The sequence below is a fragment of the Macaca thibetana genome, chromosome 5, assembly GCF_024542745.1.
Source record: "Macaca thibetana thibetana isolate TM-01 chromosome 5, ASM2454274v1, whole genome shotgun sequence".
In the NCBI taxonomy this organism is placed as follows: Eukaryota; Metazoa; Chordata; class Mammalia; order Primates; family Cercopithecidae; genus Macaca; species Macaca thibetana.
Genome location: NC_065582.1, coordinates 35565670 through 35583050, shown reverse-complemented (window position 1 = coordinate 35583050; position 17381 = coordinate 35565670). Strand labels below are relative to the sequence as shown.

The window sequence follows — 17381 nt, the reverse complement described above, 5'->3', positions numbered from 1 at the left end:
CATGTGCCAAACTGCTCCATCTAATGACAATTAAAGCTGTACACAAGTGTGAGCGAATGGTAAAAAGACTTCTGACTTCTATTCTTAACTTTTATAGTAGAAACATTTCCATAAAAAACTTATTTTAAAAATATATTGCTAGATTATGACATTTATCATTAGCTAATAACATGATTTTTTTTTATCTACACAAACTTTAAAAACTGACATTGAGTGGATAAATTATTTCACACAAAAGTTACTGTACCTAGAAGAAAATAAAATGAAGAAATTGCTATAAATTAACCTTTGAAGTTTAATGTCTTTACCCACACCGACTTATAAGACAAGCCCTGAAAAAAAAGCCATTCTGTTTGTAAAGAAGGCCAAGATACTATGTCTCAGGTGGTAGCAAACCACACAAATATTGCGAGTATCAATCCTGGCCCTCTATCAGGAATGTGCATTTCTGGTTTATTTAATCAGGGATAATTATTTATATTACCTACCATTATAAATCTTATTTGTTTCTCCCTATTGGCACAGAGTTATGACAAATTTCATTCTGAAATTTTTATTAGTTTTCCAAAAGACTCCACATTGAAATTCAATTATGGCTAAACTCCACAGGTGTGGTATAAGGGGAAAAATGGAGAAATGCTCCTCTAAATATATCAGATCCACCGACTGTTGCTTTATCTTAAAACGAAAGTTTATCCCTCTAGACTTCCCCTCTCTGTTATAATATGTTTTGACCTAAACTCATTCCCTATTTAGCCTTTACTAATTTGTTTTCGATATAGCAGTGTGACCAGCAGCAACGTGACCAGAGTACACTACACTTTGTTTCCATATAAACATTCAGGCAGTCAGTTAAGTTCACTGTGTCCTTTGGAAGTCTAATCATACAGACAACAGGTCTGACAGAATATACACTACTTGATATATACAAATGTGAGTCCTGAGAGCAACACATAAAGATTAAAAGAGGAAATAACTTTTCATTAAGGCTGGAAGAAATTTGAGAAACTTTAATGGGGAAGTTTTAAAAACTCTTAACTAAATTATAGTACTTGCTTTTCGATAAAAATGAGCCCAATATCGAGTTGCTGGCTTGAAAATGTTTTGTTCATTCATTCATGACCAATGGTGAGCAGGTACTTGGCATCCCAGTTGTTTTATATTTGAACTTCATCTTCTGCTTTAAGTTCATGGCATGTACCACTGACGTGTGTTCCTAATAATTCTCCTTCTGACAACAGTGGAGACAAGGCAGGAGGCTGCATGGTCAATAGGGAAAGAGATGGAGAAAAACTGGGAGTCATGGCTTCTGGCAGAGAACCGAGATGGTAAGGGATGGGAGAGCGTGGGTGTTTTGGAGGCACCTGCCCCAGGGTTACTGCCGGCATTCTTGGTGGGACTGCTTTAATCCCAGGCTGGGCTACTGCTGTTATCAAAGGGGGTGGAAAAACAAAATATTTCTTCTCTTTTGGAATGCCAGGAATATGCAAATGTTCATCCTTTAGTTTTGCGATATCATTAAACACTGAGGCAAGAGGTTGAAACTTGGGTTCCCAACTGAGAAGATAATTCCAGTGATAGTTGCCTCTTCCATCATGATCAGAGGTTGTCTTAGTTGAAAGAGCTGCACACCTTACTTCCTGATCACCTGAAATAAAGACAGACTCTTTTCTAACGTCAGCCAGGATGCTCTCTTTTGATTCTCTCTTCTGAACTGTCTGGGGTAACACATTATTTTGAGCACAGGTGGTGCTGCAGCCTTCCCCTTGATCTCCTTCCCCAAATGTTTGGCTGGCTTCTGCTGTTTCAGCAGTCACCATCACCTCGGTTTCCCCAGATAGGCAGGAGAGCTGGTCTGAGTCCCTCGGGATACCCGAGTCTGGCACCCTGGACTCGCGGTCACTCAGAGCTGAGTCTGAGCCCTTTCTGTAGGGATGCTCATTTATCCTCTGGATTTCTTTATCTTCCGCAGTTTCTCCTTCCACAGAACAGTGGCCACTGGAGTTTGAGTGTCTGTACTGATTGACAATGTCCTTCTCTATGATACTTATTAAACTCAACCATTCCGGTGTGGCATCCACAGGGACCACCTCGTTACTGCAGTCATCAGTTTTCTGGAAGGCTTTGAGCACACTGGCATCCTGGGTCATTCTCAAGTTCATATCTAAAGATGAGGTTTTTTTCTCCTCATAATTGTTTATTGTGTCTTTTTGTTTATGTCTTAAAATCAGTACAAGTAGAATGCAGATGAGTATCAGAAACACTAAAAAGGAGACCACCAGGCTGATTGAAAAGCTGCTGGCAAACACTGCCAAGGGTGTTCCTTCAGAGGAGAAAGACACATTCACAAAAACAGTGCAAGATGCAAACCTGGAGTCTGGTTTGGGGCTATGAGCGATTATTTTCATTTCCATGGTGTCTTCTTTGTTGAGTTGACTTTTTATTAGAGGAAGGGCTCTAATCAAATAAATATTTCCATTGGTTTTATTTACTGAAAAGAAAGGAGATGAGGTTCCAAGGGAGTAAAGAATGACTCCATCAATACCAGCGTCTGCATCTGAGGCTTCCACTCTGCCGATCAACTGTCTGTCTTTATTCTTTTCTGGGAGGGTGAAAAAATACTGATCTTGAGTGAAAATAGGCTCAAATTCATCTACCCCTTCAATATCCACCCAGACCACCAAGGAGGCTGTTGCATCACCTTTGTCTTTGGCTTGGACTGTGAGGCAATATTTATTACCATTTTCATAGTCAAGGATTTGCTTAGCATGAATATCCCCTGTCAAAGGGTCAATGAGGAAGAGATCGTGATCATAAGACATTCCGTGAGTGAGAAAACAGGATGATATAATAGAATAGGTCAATTCTCCATACGGACCTGCGTCAAAATCGAGAGCACTTATAGAGCATATGGTAGAGGAAATAGGCAGATTTTCTGGAACAATACAGTTGAAGCTTGAGAACATAAACTGAGGTGCATGGTCGTTATCGTCCAGGACATTGACAAACACAACTGCAAAAGAAAAGTGTTTCTTTTCTGCATCTGAAGCTTGGACAGTTAAGGTGAATTTTGCCATTTCTTCATAATCCAGAGGTTTAACCAAATAAAGAACTCCAGTGTTTTCTTCTAAGTAAAAATTTCCCTTCTCATTTCCAGAGATGATGTGGTAGATGATTTCTGCATGTGACCCTGTGTCACGGTCATTTGCTGAGACCACAGTGATGTGACTCCCTAGAGGGGTACCTTCCTTGACATGGGTGTGATAGCTCAGGCTGCTGAAGTTTGGAGGATTGTCATTGACATCAAGTACTTGTATTGATATGACAGCTGTGGAACTCAATGGAGGGCAGCCACTGTCAGATGCCAGAATGACAAGTTCATGGTTTGCACTTGTTTCTCTGTCCAGACTGTGAAGCAACACAAGATAACCAACTTGCTTATAAGGATATTCTGAATGAATGAAATTAGTTTCCACATGAAAATTGTTCTGTAAATTACCACTGATGATGGAATATTCAACATATGTGTTTTCATGGGTCCAGTCATGGTCGATGTTTGAAAAAGTAACAAGCGTGCTTCCAATCAGAGCATCCTCACTTAGGCTAAGATTATAGGATTTGACTGTGAATTCAGGGGCATAATTGTTCATATCTTGTATTCCTATCTCCACTAATGTAAGAGATCTTAGGTCAGGATTTCCACCATCACTGGCTTCAACAAGAAATTGAGTTGTTGATATTTTATCCAGAAGTAATATGGGACTGATAGTAAATATTGTGCCTGAAAAATAAGACATAGCATTTCAACACTGTGAGATGCAGTTTTGATGATCCATTTAATCAGCAGTTGATTATTCAATGTCTACTAATATGTGTTTAATTCTTTGTTAGATTTGTTAAGTCACAACCAATGATGACTCCAAATAGAAACACAAATTATTCTATTTATATGTTTATAACATGTAAGATACAGAAATAATATTCATGACATTCACTCTGTGAAATATGTGTGCTGCTTGAGGTTGCTTCTGCCACAAATTTCTCTGAATTTTATTTTTTTTATAGTAAGTTGTTCCACTATTCTTAAAAAAAATATTTTTTTGTTTGTAAAATTTGTACCCCATTTTACTACCCACAAACACATGTATAGAGATATTCTGGGATAAAGATACTTATTCTGGAAATAGTTGTTGATACTCAAGCCAAATGAAAGCAGTAAAAATGATAATGCTGAGTTACTATTACACTATTGCTTAGAGAGATGAGCTTTTCCTACAGATCATGCAAGTCGGTTTTTCCCTTATTGCTGAAATGTAATTAATAAAGTTTATTGTACTAAATACAGAAATATATAATTTTTATAAATATGTGTGTTAAAACATTTTTAAGATAAATATGTCTTAAGGATGGTCACTAAGAAAGAATACAGAATGCTGACATTTAAATGCCATGTTTTCAATTAGAGTCCCACCATGAGCTAAATTGGCCAGCATTCAATGTTTTAAAAATATTTGAATCAATAGCTTAGTGTGTTTAATGTTTTAAACATTGCATTTAATGTTTTAAATTAAACATTTAATGTTTTAAAAATACTTGAATCAATAGCTCAGTGTAAAATTTGTCAATAGCACGTCAAGTAAAAGTGTTGCTAAGGATTGAGTGCTCAGAAGGACTGCCTTGAACACTGATTTGCTGTGGCCAGGGTGGCAGTTGCCATCATCTGAGACTAGAGAAAGAGATAGAGACAGATAGACAGAGAGAGAGAGATGGAGAGAAAAGAGGGTGAGTGGTCGGGTGGGGATAGAGACTGAAGAATAGAAAAGCCAAATTCCTGATATGCTTGTATTCATGCAGTGATTGTTCATCCATAGGCAACATGATATATGACGTACTTCTCAACTTACGACACTTGGTGGGCTTCGTGCTGGTATTTTGGGACGAATTCCCCTTTCAGGTAATCCCAAGGTTAATTTTTAAATGAACTCTCACTTGTGAAATGATGCAATAGTGGATAGAGATGGGGAACACAGAGTGTGATGCCTCCCAGGCCCTGTTATTTTCTAGTGTGCTCTGCTAGGGACATTGTTTTGCTAATTATTCATCTTTATAAAATTTAGCTTTTAATGTCCACTCACTGTTCAACTTTCTGTATATACTGTTTAATTGAATGTGGAATCACTTGCCTGAAGGCATTTCACAACCACAAATGTCTTGGTCTCTGATGAAAAGACAAAAAGCCTTGGGAAGCATCAAATAAACCAAAACACCACAGTGGTTTCTAGTTGGTAGAGATGCTTAAATAATTTTCCTTTTTAAATTATTCTTGTGTTTATTGAATATATAATGATATTACTGATTTTTTTTAACTTGGCTTGGGAAAAAAGCATCCAAACTCTAGTAATATGAAGTCTTCAGCACTAACTTAATCCATTCAACATCATTTTGATTCTTGCTGAATCCTGGGATAATTGCCTGAACTGTGCTTGGTTGGGCAGATGAAACTGGCTGTTTATTATATTGGGGTCTCTGAATTTGTGAGCATTTACCAGCATTTAAAGAGTGACATTTACTTTCTAGCCACTGAGATGTTGGAGAAGAGAAATAACACTGGCATTTGCTACCACAACACTTGATGTGAAGAGTAATAAAACAGTTGTGCTTATAATTCCATGGGGGGTGGGGAACATTTTTAGAGGCATTTAGAAAGGGTTATTTCAGGTTTCTACTTTGAAACCCAAACGTATGAGCATGAATGCAACTATAAATAACTCACCATTCTTAGGATCAATGGAGAATTCCTTAGAAGAGGACATAATTCTGTAAGAAATGTTCTCATTACTTTCTAAGTCTGTAGCTGACACAGTCAGCACTGAATAGCCCACAGGTATTGATTCAGGAATTGTGACCTGAGGGAAAAAGAGAAAAATAGGGACATTGTACTTAAAGGCTGAAGGCCTCTGCCTCCCCAGTTCAAGTGATTCTCCTGCCTCAGCCTCTCGAGTAGCTGGGACTACACGTGCCTGTTACCATGCCAGGCTAATTTTTGTATTTTCAGTAGAGATGGGTTTCACCATGTTGGCCAGGCTGGTCTTGAACTCCTGATCTCAGGTGATCTGCCCGCCTCAGCCTCCCAAAGTGCTGGGATTACAGGCGTGAGCCACCACGCCTGGTCAGAAAAAAAATAAGTTTTAAAAATAATTTTATTCAGTTTTTTTTAACTACGAAAAAAAGTTCTTCTAAACTATTTCTATGCGGCAGAAGATAGTTAATACATTCACTAATATATTATTACATTACATGCATGGCATAATTCAAGCAAGCCTTCACAGGGGATCATTACTTAGGTTACCCTCCCCTTGTGTTTACACTTAAATTTTGCATTTGCTACCTTCAAAAGTTCTGGAGTCCATTTGCGAGTATTGAGTTGAATGCTATCCTGGCCCTTACTTCTACATATAGAACATATACTACGCTCTACAAGCTAAAATTTCCACTTTATAGTTTTCTTCGTAATTTTTTTTCTGTAAAATTTTAATCAATGTATTCCAAAAATATGCCTATGAAAGAAAGAATTTTCCCAAATTAACTGCAGATAATGCAAACAATCTTATCAGTGGTTTTGCAAATATTAAGCAGGTTCAAATTGTCATGACAAACTGGACTACAACCTCTAAAAACTAAAAAAAAAAAAAAAAAAAAAAAAAAACATATGTAGTAAACTAAACCGAATGAGACATTCATTTCCATATGTTCTTATAGACTCCATGATATTAAGTGCAAAATCCACAGCATTAACTTAGGGACTAAAAACAGTAAATGCTGTCTCTCTGATGAATAAAAACAGTAAATGCTGTCTATCAGCGATGGAAGACTCACATCATTCTCTATTCTTTCTAGTTTTGGCTGTGGTTTCATCTTTTTAAGCCCTTTACCTGATAGAAATCTCGAGAAAACACTGGTGGATTATCATTGACATCCAGCACACGGACTACGAGTGCTCCCTCTGTGCGGTGCACCGAATCAGAAATTTGGATGAGCAGCTTATATTCAGTCACTTCTTCAAAATCCAATGTTTTCACCAACACCACCACTCCAGTGTTCTGATCAATAGCAAACTTGGTTCCAGGATTACTCTCTTTGGCAAAACTGAATATGAAAGCTGAATTCAAATCCACATCGTGAACTGACACGTGAGTCACAATTACACCAGGCAAAGAATCTGAAATAGTCATGACCAGTGTCAGTCTCCATTAAAATTCATCCTTTGAAATACATTTCTTTACTAGTTCCATCCAAGTATTTTTATTCTAAGTCCAACATGATTTGCTCTTTCTTGGCCTGATTTCTCATACAAAGCTCATTATGCACTGAACAAAAACTCTGAAGAATTTATGAGACCAATAAAAGTGAAAATTCACCACTGAGTAGGGAATTGAGGAGGTAGGGTATATTCAGTTTTTATATGACATTATTTTCATTATATGCTTACAACACAATTCCAGTACCAAGAAACATCCTAAGCCACTTATTTATAATATACAGTTTCTGTATCAAAATCATATCTTTATGGGGGATATGAATGGGATGAAGGGTATTACTCAGGACATTAATACAAAACATGGCATTTTCAAAAGTAGGCCAGATTTAAATATTTGGGCACTAATGTTCAAATTTGATATTTATTTATATTTGTTTTTGTACAATTATTTATTTTGGAGTGGTGCACACACTGCTTCCTTTTATTAAATCTGACTCTCAAAATTATTAAGACGATAGAAAAACAAAGTCTACATAGTACTAGTGAGTAAAGCAAATCTCAAATAGTATTCACCAAAAAATTACAAAAGAGATGACATGTTCAGTGCCTCACTCACCACATATGTTCTCTAGCCTAAACGGCCTGTGAAAAGGACTTTGTTTTTAGCTTACAGATATGTACAGCTAGAAAGAATATGCCAAGATGCTCAGAATAGTTCCATTGTATATGAAACCCATAATTTTCCATTTTCAAGCTTGAACACTCTCGATGTGCACCAACCACAACATACCCTATTCAGTATGTTTTGATTTATGTAGTTTCTTCTTGTGATATATTTATATTAGGCCCATTGCTATATTTTAACACTAATTGCATGTGCTGAAAAGCAGAACCTTCAATAAAATCAAATGAAAATATATCAAATATGCAAGAGGCAAAACTGGAGAATTTATTTGATTTGTAGGCTATTGATAAGATTTGTAGATATCTCTATGCATAGACATTTCTGGAATATTTCCCTCTGTGAGAGTGATGGTTGTAATCTGTTTAGAAAGTGAGCATAATAAAATATTAGAAACATTTTAGGAATTAATTTAGTATTAAGAGTGAAGTAGAGAGGCAAGCAAGGGGCCACCATTATTTTCAACTTCAACTATAAAGACTTAGGTCGTGTTTCACCAGCGTAGCCATTGACTGTGGACAACTTTGGGTCCACAGACTATGGGATCATTGTATAACCCACAGACCCAAATAGTGAAGATTAACCAGCATCTCACTTAAAACTTTCTAGTTTCAACCTCTACCATCGGTGTGGTACAAATGTTGAAGATAAGGTTATTCTGGGAAAAATGATGGCTTTTTGCAATAAACATCTAATTCACTTCACTAATTAGTTGTTATTAGTATCCTGAAAAGACTGACAGAGCTATGAATGTTGATTCTTCTTAGATGAGGTTCACAATGGTTATCACAGCCAACAAAATATGCTTCTTCATAGAGTGGATATAATTTGTAAGAAATGTCTGCATTATAAACAGATACTATAAGGGATGATGGTTGGAGCATGGGGACTTGGCCTCCAGATGATCTGAGTACAAATCTCAGCTTTAACATTTTACTCCTTTGACATTTAATATTTAACTTATGACCATCCATTTTCTATTTTGCAAAATGAAGACAAAAATGATCTAGTTTGCACAGTTGTTGAGGATTAGCACTCATGTTAATACAGTGTCTGGCTAAAGAAAATAGTAAAAAATATTATACAAGTTAATCAAAACCACTATGCCAAATTGTCACACTTACCTTCTGCAATTTCTACTGCCTCAGAGGGGAGAAAAGCTGGGGCATTGTCGTTTATATCAGTCACCTGTACCTTGATTATAGTCGTATTAGAAAGCCTGGGCATCCCTTTATCTGTGGCTTGGACAATCAAGCTGGTTTAGAAAAAGAATCAAGGAATGTGATTCATCATCCAGGAATTAGAAAAACAGCATAAATATCTGTTGAAAATTTTAAAATGAGCTGACTAGCTACTTTTATTTCTGTCTTGGATTTTCTAAATGGCGTCATTTAAAATGTATTTCATAAGAATGGCACCCTGAAATTTATTTGTTTTTGGCATGTTCAGAGAACCAAATCCAGCAAGCTGCCAGAGATCATGAGGCATTCAAGTCAAAATGGACCATTTCGGAGAGCCAGACTGTAACATTCAATCCTGTCCTGCAATGAATAATCTAAAAAAATAAAAACACCAATACCTATACTTTGGATAAGCAGACTGTCTCCACCCTGCCATGTCGTGGTCTGGATACTACTACATATTTCCATCTCACTGAACCAACTAAAAGATGCTTTGTACTGATACTTTTGGATCCAAATAGCAAATCCATCGAAATGCTAGAATTCAGACAGGACACCGCTATGATGAACACACTTACAGAAGATGCATGATTGGCTAGGATTGTGAAGTAGAGGTAAAAGTCCATGATCTGAAAGAATTTACATAGACTGATTTAATCTCTCTTGGATGATGCTACATTGAGCTTCTCCATCAAACAAACTACAAACCTTATTACTGTCTTCAACTTCCCCCGTTCTCTCACTACCCTTCCAACGTCCAACTAATTATGTCTCTTATCAGTATTACCTCCTGGATGTCACTTGAATTAGTGTTCCTAGCCATTTCATTCCTACCTTCAGAATGCTCATGTATGGTAATCACATTTCACTTTGTCTGGGAGTGAAGAATTTCCTGGGACACGAGCTTGCAGTGTTTTTAAAACCAAGATACTCCAGGCAAATTGGACATGGGACTTTCAGTGCTACATCCACTAAAGTCCCAGGCAAACCTGGACAAGCCAGTTCCCTGTAGCCTCAGCCCCTCACCATTTTTACCTAGAATGCTCTATATTTATTGTATCCTTTCTCACCAGGAGTACCTGATAAATTACGAACCTCCCTACTGTGAGTCTCCTCTTGTTCCATCCACCCTCTATATTGCACTCAACTGCTCTAACTAAAATCCTAATTTGAAAACCTGACCTCCCTATTTAAAACCCTTCTTTGGCTCTCCATGTCTCTAAGCGGTTATCCAACCCCGGAACATGTTCACATAAACATTTTTGTCCTTGCTTTTACACGGAATCCTAGCCCTTACACTTTCTTGGTTTTTCAAAGCTCACATCTCTGCGAAGTTTTCATGGACCTTTCATTCGATTTAAATGCACCTTTATGTATTCCCATAGCACCCTGTACATTCTTCTGCCATAGCAATCATCACTCTTTTTTCTTCATAACATATTTGTCTGCCTCTTCTGTAAGTTTATTAAGGGCAGGGAGCTGCCTTATTTGCTTTTCTTTAGTAAGTATTGAATGTTGGTTTCTCAAGATTTCCCCAGGGTTATACACATATTATATGACAGAGCTGGGATTCAGGCTCATGTGTTGGTCAACTGGAAACCCATGCTTCATGATACTTGTTGAACATACCTCTCTTACTGTGTATACATCACATTCTAATGTATAATTATTGGCTTATTTTTCACTCCCCTCTAAACACGATGAAGGCTAGGAGGGCGACTGAGTAATAAAATGAGTTATTAATGAGAAGATGCTCTTTATTTCAGAAGTGGAATTAGTCTTAGCCAGTTGTGGGGGCTACCTTTTAAGAAACTAAGTCTTGAAAGTTGATACACTTTCACTTTGTTTTCATTGTTAGCTCACTTGATAAATGTTCTTTCTCTTTCCAATCCTAAATTTAAAAATGACATAAAATAAACGTCAACTCTGTCTTGGTTTGCATTCCACTTAATATTAAATGATCAGTGCTTAAATCTACTATTCATGAAGAACACAGACTGCCTTCTGCATTATCAGAGTTGGAATATTAGTAGAATAACCACCTGAATATCACACTTGTGGAGCCTAACTTCTGGAATAATTATATGTGGAAAGTTTATTTTGTTAGTATGAATGTCAGTCAGATACGTATGGAAATATTTTAACAAAAATAATCAACTCATACTGCTCTCTCCCCTGCTGCTTGCACCTCTCAATGTCATCTAAAGTCTCAGCCAAGACATCAAAGTTAAGTTTCTATCAACTCTTCTACTGTAGCCATAATTACCATTATTTTCACAATGTTACAACTTCAGGCATCCTACATAATGTCTTGTCAGATTAAAAAGAAGTGAGATTCTTTGACATGGAGAGAAATATGTTGCTTAGCATGAAACTAAATGGGAAAGGAAAAGGTTTCTCAATAACTTGAAGAAAAAATAAAAAATACGAAGGTAGATGCGCAGATATTCTATACACAACCTATGCAAGACTTCAAGTCATCTATGATGGCTCTTTTGCAGTTGTGAAACTGTTGGTTGTAGCCAGTCCAACTCACTCCATGTTCCACAACTGTTGCCCTGATTACTATTGCATTTTTTTCCTATTCTATCAACCATGAGAAGCTTCTTTTACCATGTTAAACTTTAAATAAGGCCTTTGACCAGGAAGGATCTTTTTGATTGTCTTAACAAGTACTAAACTTGTTGGTAGAGGGTTTTTCAAAACTCTCAATTGTATCTTAAATGTCTAGCAAGAATTTTCTATTCCTTCTGAAATTCTGAAAAAAATTAAAATATCAGCCACCAACAGAAATAAATATGAAAAGAAAAACTATGATTTCTGGTTAAAGGTTGCAAGCTGACTACACAGGTTTTATCTTCTCTTCCTCTCAAGATTCTTCTAAAACGATATCAAAAACCTTTTATACTAAGTTATGGGATCTGCACCAAGATAGCCAAATAGGAACAACTCCAGCCTCCAGCTCCCAGAGTGAGCGATGCAGAAGACAGGTGATTTCTGCATTTCCAACTGAGGTACCAGGTTCATCCCACTAGGGCATGTCAGACAGTGGGGGCAGGACAGTGGGTGCAGCCCAACGAGTGAGAGCCAAAGCAGGGCAAGGCATCGCCTCACCTGGGAAGCGCAAGGGGGAATGGAATTCCCTTTCCAAGCCAAGGGAAACCGTGACACACAACACCTGGAAAATCGGGTCACTCCCACCCTAATACTGTGCTTTACTAAGGGTCTTAGCAAACAGCACACCAGGAGATTATATCCCGCACTTGGCTTAGAGGGTCCCAGGCCCATGGAGCCTCCCTCATTGCTAGCACAGCAGTCTGAGATCTAACTGCAAGGCGGGAGCGAGGCTGGGGGAGGGGTGCCTGCCATTGCTGAGGCTTAAGTAGGTAAAGCAGCTGGGAAGCTCGAACTGGGTGGAGCCTACCACAGCTCAAGGAGGCCTGCCTGCCTCTGTAGACTCCACATCTTGGGACAGGGCATAGCCAAACAAAAGGCAGCAGAAACCTGTGCAGATGTAAATATCCCTGTCTGACAGCTTTGAAGAGAGTAGTGGTTTTCCCAGCACGGAGTTTGAGATCTGAGAACGGACAGATCATCTGCTCAAGTGGGTCCCTGTCCCCTGAGTAGCCTAACTGGGAGACATCCCCCATTAGGGGCAGACTGACACCTCACACCTCACATGGCTGGGTACACCTCTGAGACAAAGCTTCCAGAGGAATGATCAGACAGCAACATTTGCTGTTCAGCAATATTCACTCTTCTGCAGGCTCCACTGCTGATACCCTGGCAAACAGGGTCTGGAGTGGACCTTGAGCAAACTCCAACAGACCTGCAGCTGAGGGTCCTGACTGTTGAAGGAAAAATAACAAACAGAAAGGACATCCACATCAAAACCCCAACTGTACATCACCATCGTCAAAGACCAAAGGTAGATAAAACCACAAATATGGGGAAAAAGCAGTGCAGAAAAACTGGAAATTCTAAAAACCAGAGCACCTCTCCCCCTCCAAAGGAATGCAGCTCCTCGCCAGCAATGGAACAAAGCTGGACAGAGAATGACTTTGATGAGTTGAGAGAAGAAGACTTCAGACAATCAAACTATTCTGAGCTAAAGGAGGAATTACGAACCCAGCACAAAGAAACTAAAAGACTTGAAAAAAGATTTGATGAATGGCTAACTAGAATAATCAATGCAGAGAAGTCCATAAATGAACTGTTAGAGATGAAAACCATGACATGAGAACTACGTGACAAATGTACAAGCTTCAGTAACCGACTCAATCAACTGGAAGAAAGGGTATCAGTGATTAAGGATCAAATGAAGGAAATGAAGCGAGAGGATTAGAGAAAAAAGAGTAAAAAGAAATGAACAAAGCCTCCAAGAAATATGGGAATATGTGAAAAGACCAAATCTATGTCTGATTGGTGTACCTGAAAGTGACGGGGAGAATGGAACCAAGTTGGAAAACACTCTTCAGGATATTATCTAGGAGAACTTCCCCAACCTAGAAAGGCAGGCCAACATTCAAATTCAGGAAACACAGAGAACGCCACAAAGATACTCCATAAGAAGAGCAACTCCAAGACACATAATTGCCAGATTCACTGAAGTTGAAATGAAGGAAAAACTGTTAAGGGCAGCCAGAGAGAAAGGTCGGGTTACCCACAAATGGAAGTCCATCAGACTAACAGTGGATCTCTCGGCAGAAACCCAACAAGCCGGAAGAGAGTGGGGGCCAATATTCAACATTCTTAAAGAAAAGAATTTTCATCCCAGAATTTCATATCCAGCGAAACTAAGTTTCATAAGTGAAGGAGAAATAAAATCCTTTACAGACAAGCAAATGCTTAGAGATTTTGTCACCACCAGGCCTGCCCTACAAAAGACCCTGAAGGAAGCACTAAACATGGAAAGGAACAACTGGTACCAACCACTGCAAAAACATGCTAAAATGTAAAGACCATTGATGCTAGGAAGAAACTGCATCAACTAACGAGCAAAACAACCAGCTAAGATCATAATGACAGGATCAAGTTCACACATAACAATATTAACCTTAAATGTAAATGGACTAAATGCTCCAAATAAAAGACACAGGCTGGCAAATTGGATAAAGAGTCAAGACCCATCAATTTGCTGTATCCAGGAGACCCATCTCATGTGCAGAGACACACATAGGCTCGAAATAAATGGATGGAGGAAGATCAACCAAGCAAATGGAAAACAAAAAAAGGCAGGGGTTGCAATTCTAGTCTCTGATAAAACAGACTTTAAACCAACAAAGATCAAAAGAGACAAAGAAGGCCAAAACATAATGGTAAAGGGATCAATTCAATAAGAAGAGCTAACTATCTTAAATATATATGCACCCAATACAAGAGCACCTAGATAAATAAAGCAAGTCCTTAGAGACTTACAAAGAGACTTAGACTCCCACACAATAATAACGGGAGACTTTAACACCCCACTGTCAACATTAGACAGATCAACGAGACACAAAGTTAACAAGGATATCCAGGAATTGAACTCAACTCTGCACTAAGCAGACCTAATAGACATCTACAGAACTCTCCACCCCAAATCAACAGAATATACATTCTTCTCAGCACCACATCACACTTATTCCAAAATTGACCACATAATTGGAAGTAAAGCACTCCTCAGCAAATGTACAAGAACAGAAATTATAACAAACTGTCTCTCAGACCACAGTGCAATCAAACTAGAACTCAGGACTAAGAAACTCAATCAAAACTGCTCATCTACATGGAAACTGAACAACCTGCTCCTGAATGACTATGGGGTACATAATGAAATGAGGCAGAAATAAAGATGTTCTTTGAAACCAATGAGAACAAAGATACAACATACCAGAATCTCTGGGACACATTTAAAGCAGTGTGTAGAGGGAAATTTATAGCACTAAATGCCCACAAGAGAAAGCGGGAAAGATCTAAAATTGACACCCTAACATCACAATTAAAAGAACTAGAGAAGCAAGAGCAAACATATTCAAAAGCTAGCAGAAGGCAAGAAATAACTAAGATCAGAGTAGAACTGAAGGAGATAGAAACACAAAAAACCCTTCAAAAATCAATGAATCCAGGAGCTGGTTTTTTTGAAAAGATCAACAAAATTGATAGAGTGCTAGCAAGACTAATAAAGAAGAAAAGAGAGAAGAATCAAACAGACGCAATAAAAAATGATAAAGGGGATATCACCACCGACCCCACAGAAATACAAACTACCATAAGGGAATACTATAAACACCTCTACGCAAATAAACTAGAAAATCTAGAAGAAATGGATAAATTCCTGGACACATACACTCTCCCAAGACTAAACCAGGAAGAAGTTGATACCTGAATAGACCAACAAGAGGCTCTGAAATTGAGGCAATAATTAATAGCCTACCAACCAAAAAAAGTCCAGGACCAGACAGATTCACAGCTGAATTCTACCAGAAGTACAAGGAGGAGCTTGTACGATTCCTTCTGAAATCATTCCTATCAATAGAAAATGAGGGAATCTTCCCTAACTCATTTTATGAGGCCAACATCATCCTGATACCAAAGCCTGGCAGAGACACAACAAAAAAAAGAGAATTTTAGACCAATATCCCTGATGAGCATTGATGCAAAAATCCTCAATAAAATGCTGGCAAACCGAATCCAGCAGCACATCAAAAAGCTTATCCACCATGATCAAGTGTACTTCATCCCTGGGGTGCAAGGCTGGTCCAACATACACAAATCAATTACTGTAATCCGGCATATAAACAGAACTAAAGACAAAAACCACATGATTATCTCAATAGATGCAGAAAAGGCCTTTGACAAAATTTGACAGCCCTTCATGATAAAAACTCTCAATAAATTTGGTATTGACGGAACATATCTCAAAATAGTAAGAGCTATTTATGACAAACGCACAGCCAATATCATACTGAATGGGCAAAAACTGGAAGCATTCCCCCTTGAAAACTGGCACAAGACAGGGATGTCCTCTCTCACCACTCCTATTCAACATAGTGTTAGAAGTTCTGGCCAGGGCAATCAGGCATGAGAAAGAAATAAAGGGTATTCAATTAGGAAAAGAGGAAGTCAAATTGTCCCTATTTGCAGATGACATGACTGTATATTTAGAAAACCCCATCGTCTCTGCCCCAAATCTCCTTAAGCTGATAAGCAACTTCAGCAAAGTCTCAGGATACAAAATCAGTGTGAAAAAGTCACTAGCATTCTTATACACCAATAACAGACAAACAGAGAGCCAAATCATGAATGAACTCCCATTCACAATTGCTTCAAAGACAATAAAATACCTAGGAATCCAACTTACAAGAGATGCGAAGGACCTCTTCAAGGAGAACTACAAACCACTGCTCAATGAAATAAAAGAGGACACAAACAAATGGAAGAACGTTCCATGCTCATGGATAGGAAGAATCAATATTGTGAAAATGGCCATACTGCCCAAGGTAATTTATAGATTCAGTGCCATCCCCATGATGCTACCAATGACTTTCTTCACATTATTGGAAAAAACTACTTTAAAGTTCATATGGAACCAATAAAGAGGCTGCATTGCCAAGACAGTCCTAAGCTAAAAGAACAAAGCTGGAGGCATCATGCTACCTGACTTCGAACTATATTACAAGGCTACAGTAACCAAAACAGCATGGTACTGGTACCAAAACAGAGATATAGGACAATGGAACAGAACAGAGCCCTCAGAAATAATACCACACATCTACAACCCTCTGATCTTTGACAAACCTGAAAAAAACAGGAAATGGGGAAAGGATTCCCTATTTAATAAATGGTGCTGGGAAAACTGGCTAGCTATAAGTAGAAAGTTGATACTGGATCCCTTCCTTACACCTTATACAAAAATTAATTCAAGATGGATTAAAGACTTAAATGTTAGACCTAAGACCATAAAAGCCCTAGAAGAAAACCTAGGCAATACCATTTAGGACACAGGCATGGGCAAGGACTTCATGTCTAAAAGACCAAAAGCAATGGCAACAAAAGCCAAAGTTGACAAATGGGATCTAATTAAACTAAAGAGCTTCTGCACAGCAAAAGAAACTACCATCAGAGTGAACAGGCAACCTACAGAATGGGAGAAAATGTTTGCAATCTGCCCATCTGACAAAGGGATAATATCCAGAACCTACAAAGAACTCAAACAAATTTACAAGAAAAAAACAAACAACCCCATCAAAAAGTGGGCAAAGGATATGAACAGACACTT

The 17381-nt window shown here is 38.2% G+C and overlaps 1 protein-coding gene across 1 annotated transcript in view; it reads right to left on the bottom strand.

Moving 5' to 3' along the window:
- Positions 1-995: 995 nt before the first annotated feature.
- Positions 996-17381, bottom strand: part of DCHS2 (dachsous cadherin-related 2) — a 269651-nt gene continuing 253265 nt past the window's right edge. Inside the window, exons 17-20 of the mRNA XM_050791988.1 lie at positions 9065-9195; positions 6933-7219; positions 5774-5906; positions 996-3781 (exon numbers count right to left, since the gene is read on the bottom strand). Of these exons, the coding sequence (XP_050647945.1) occupies positions 1158-3781; positions 5774-5906; positions 6933-7219; positions 9065-9195 (3175 nt within the window). The 3' untranslated portion in view covers positions 996-1157. The remainder of the gene's footprint in view (positions 3782-5773; positions 5907-6932; positions 7220-9064; positions 9196-17381) is intronic.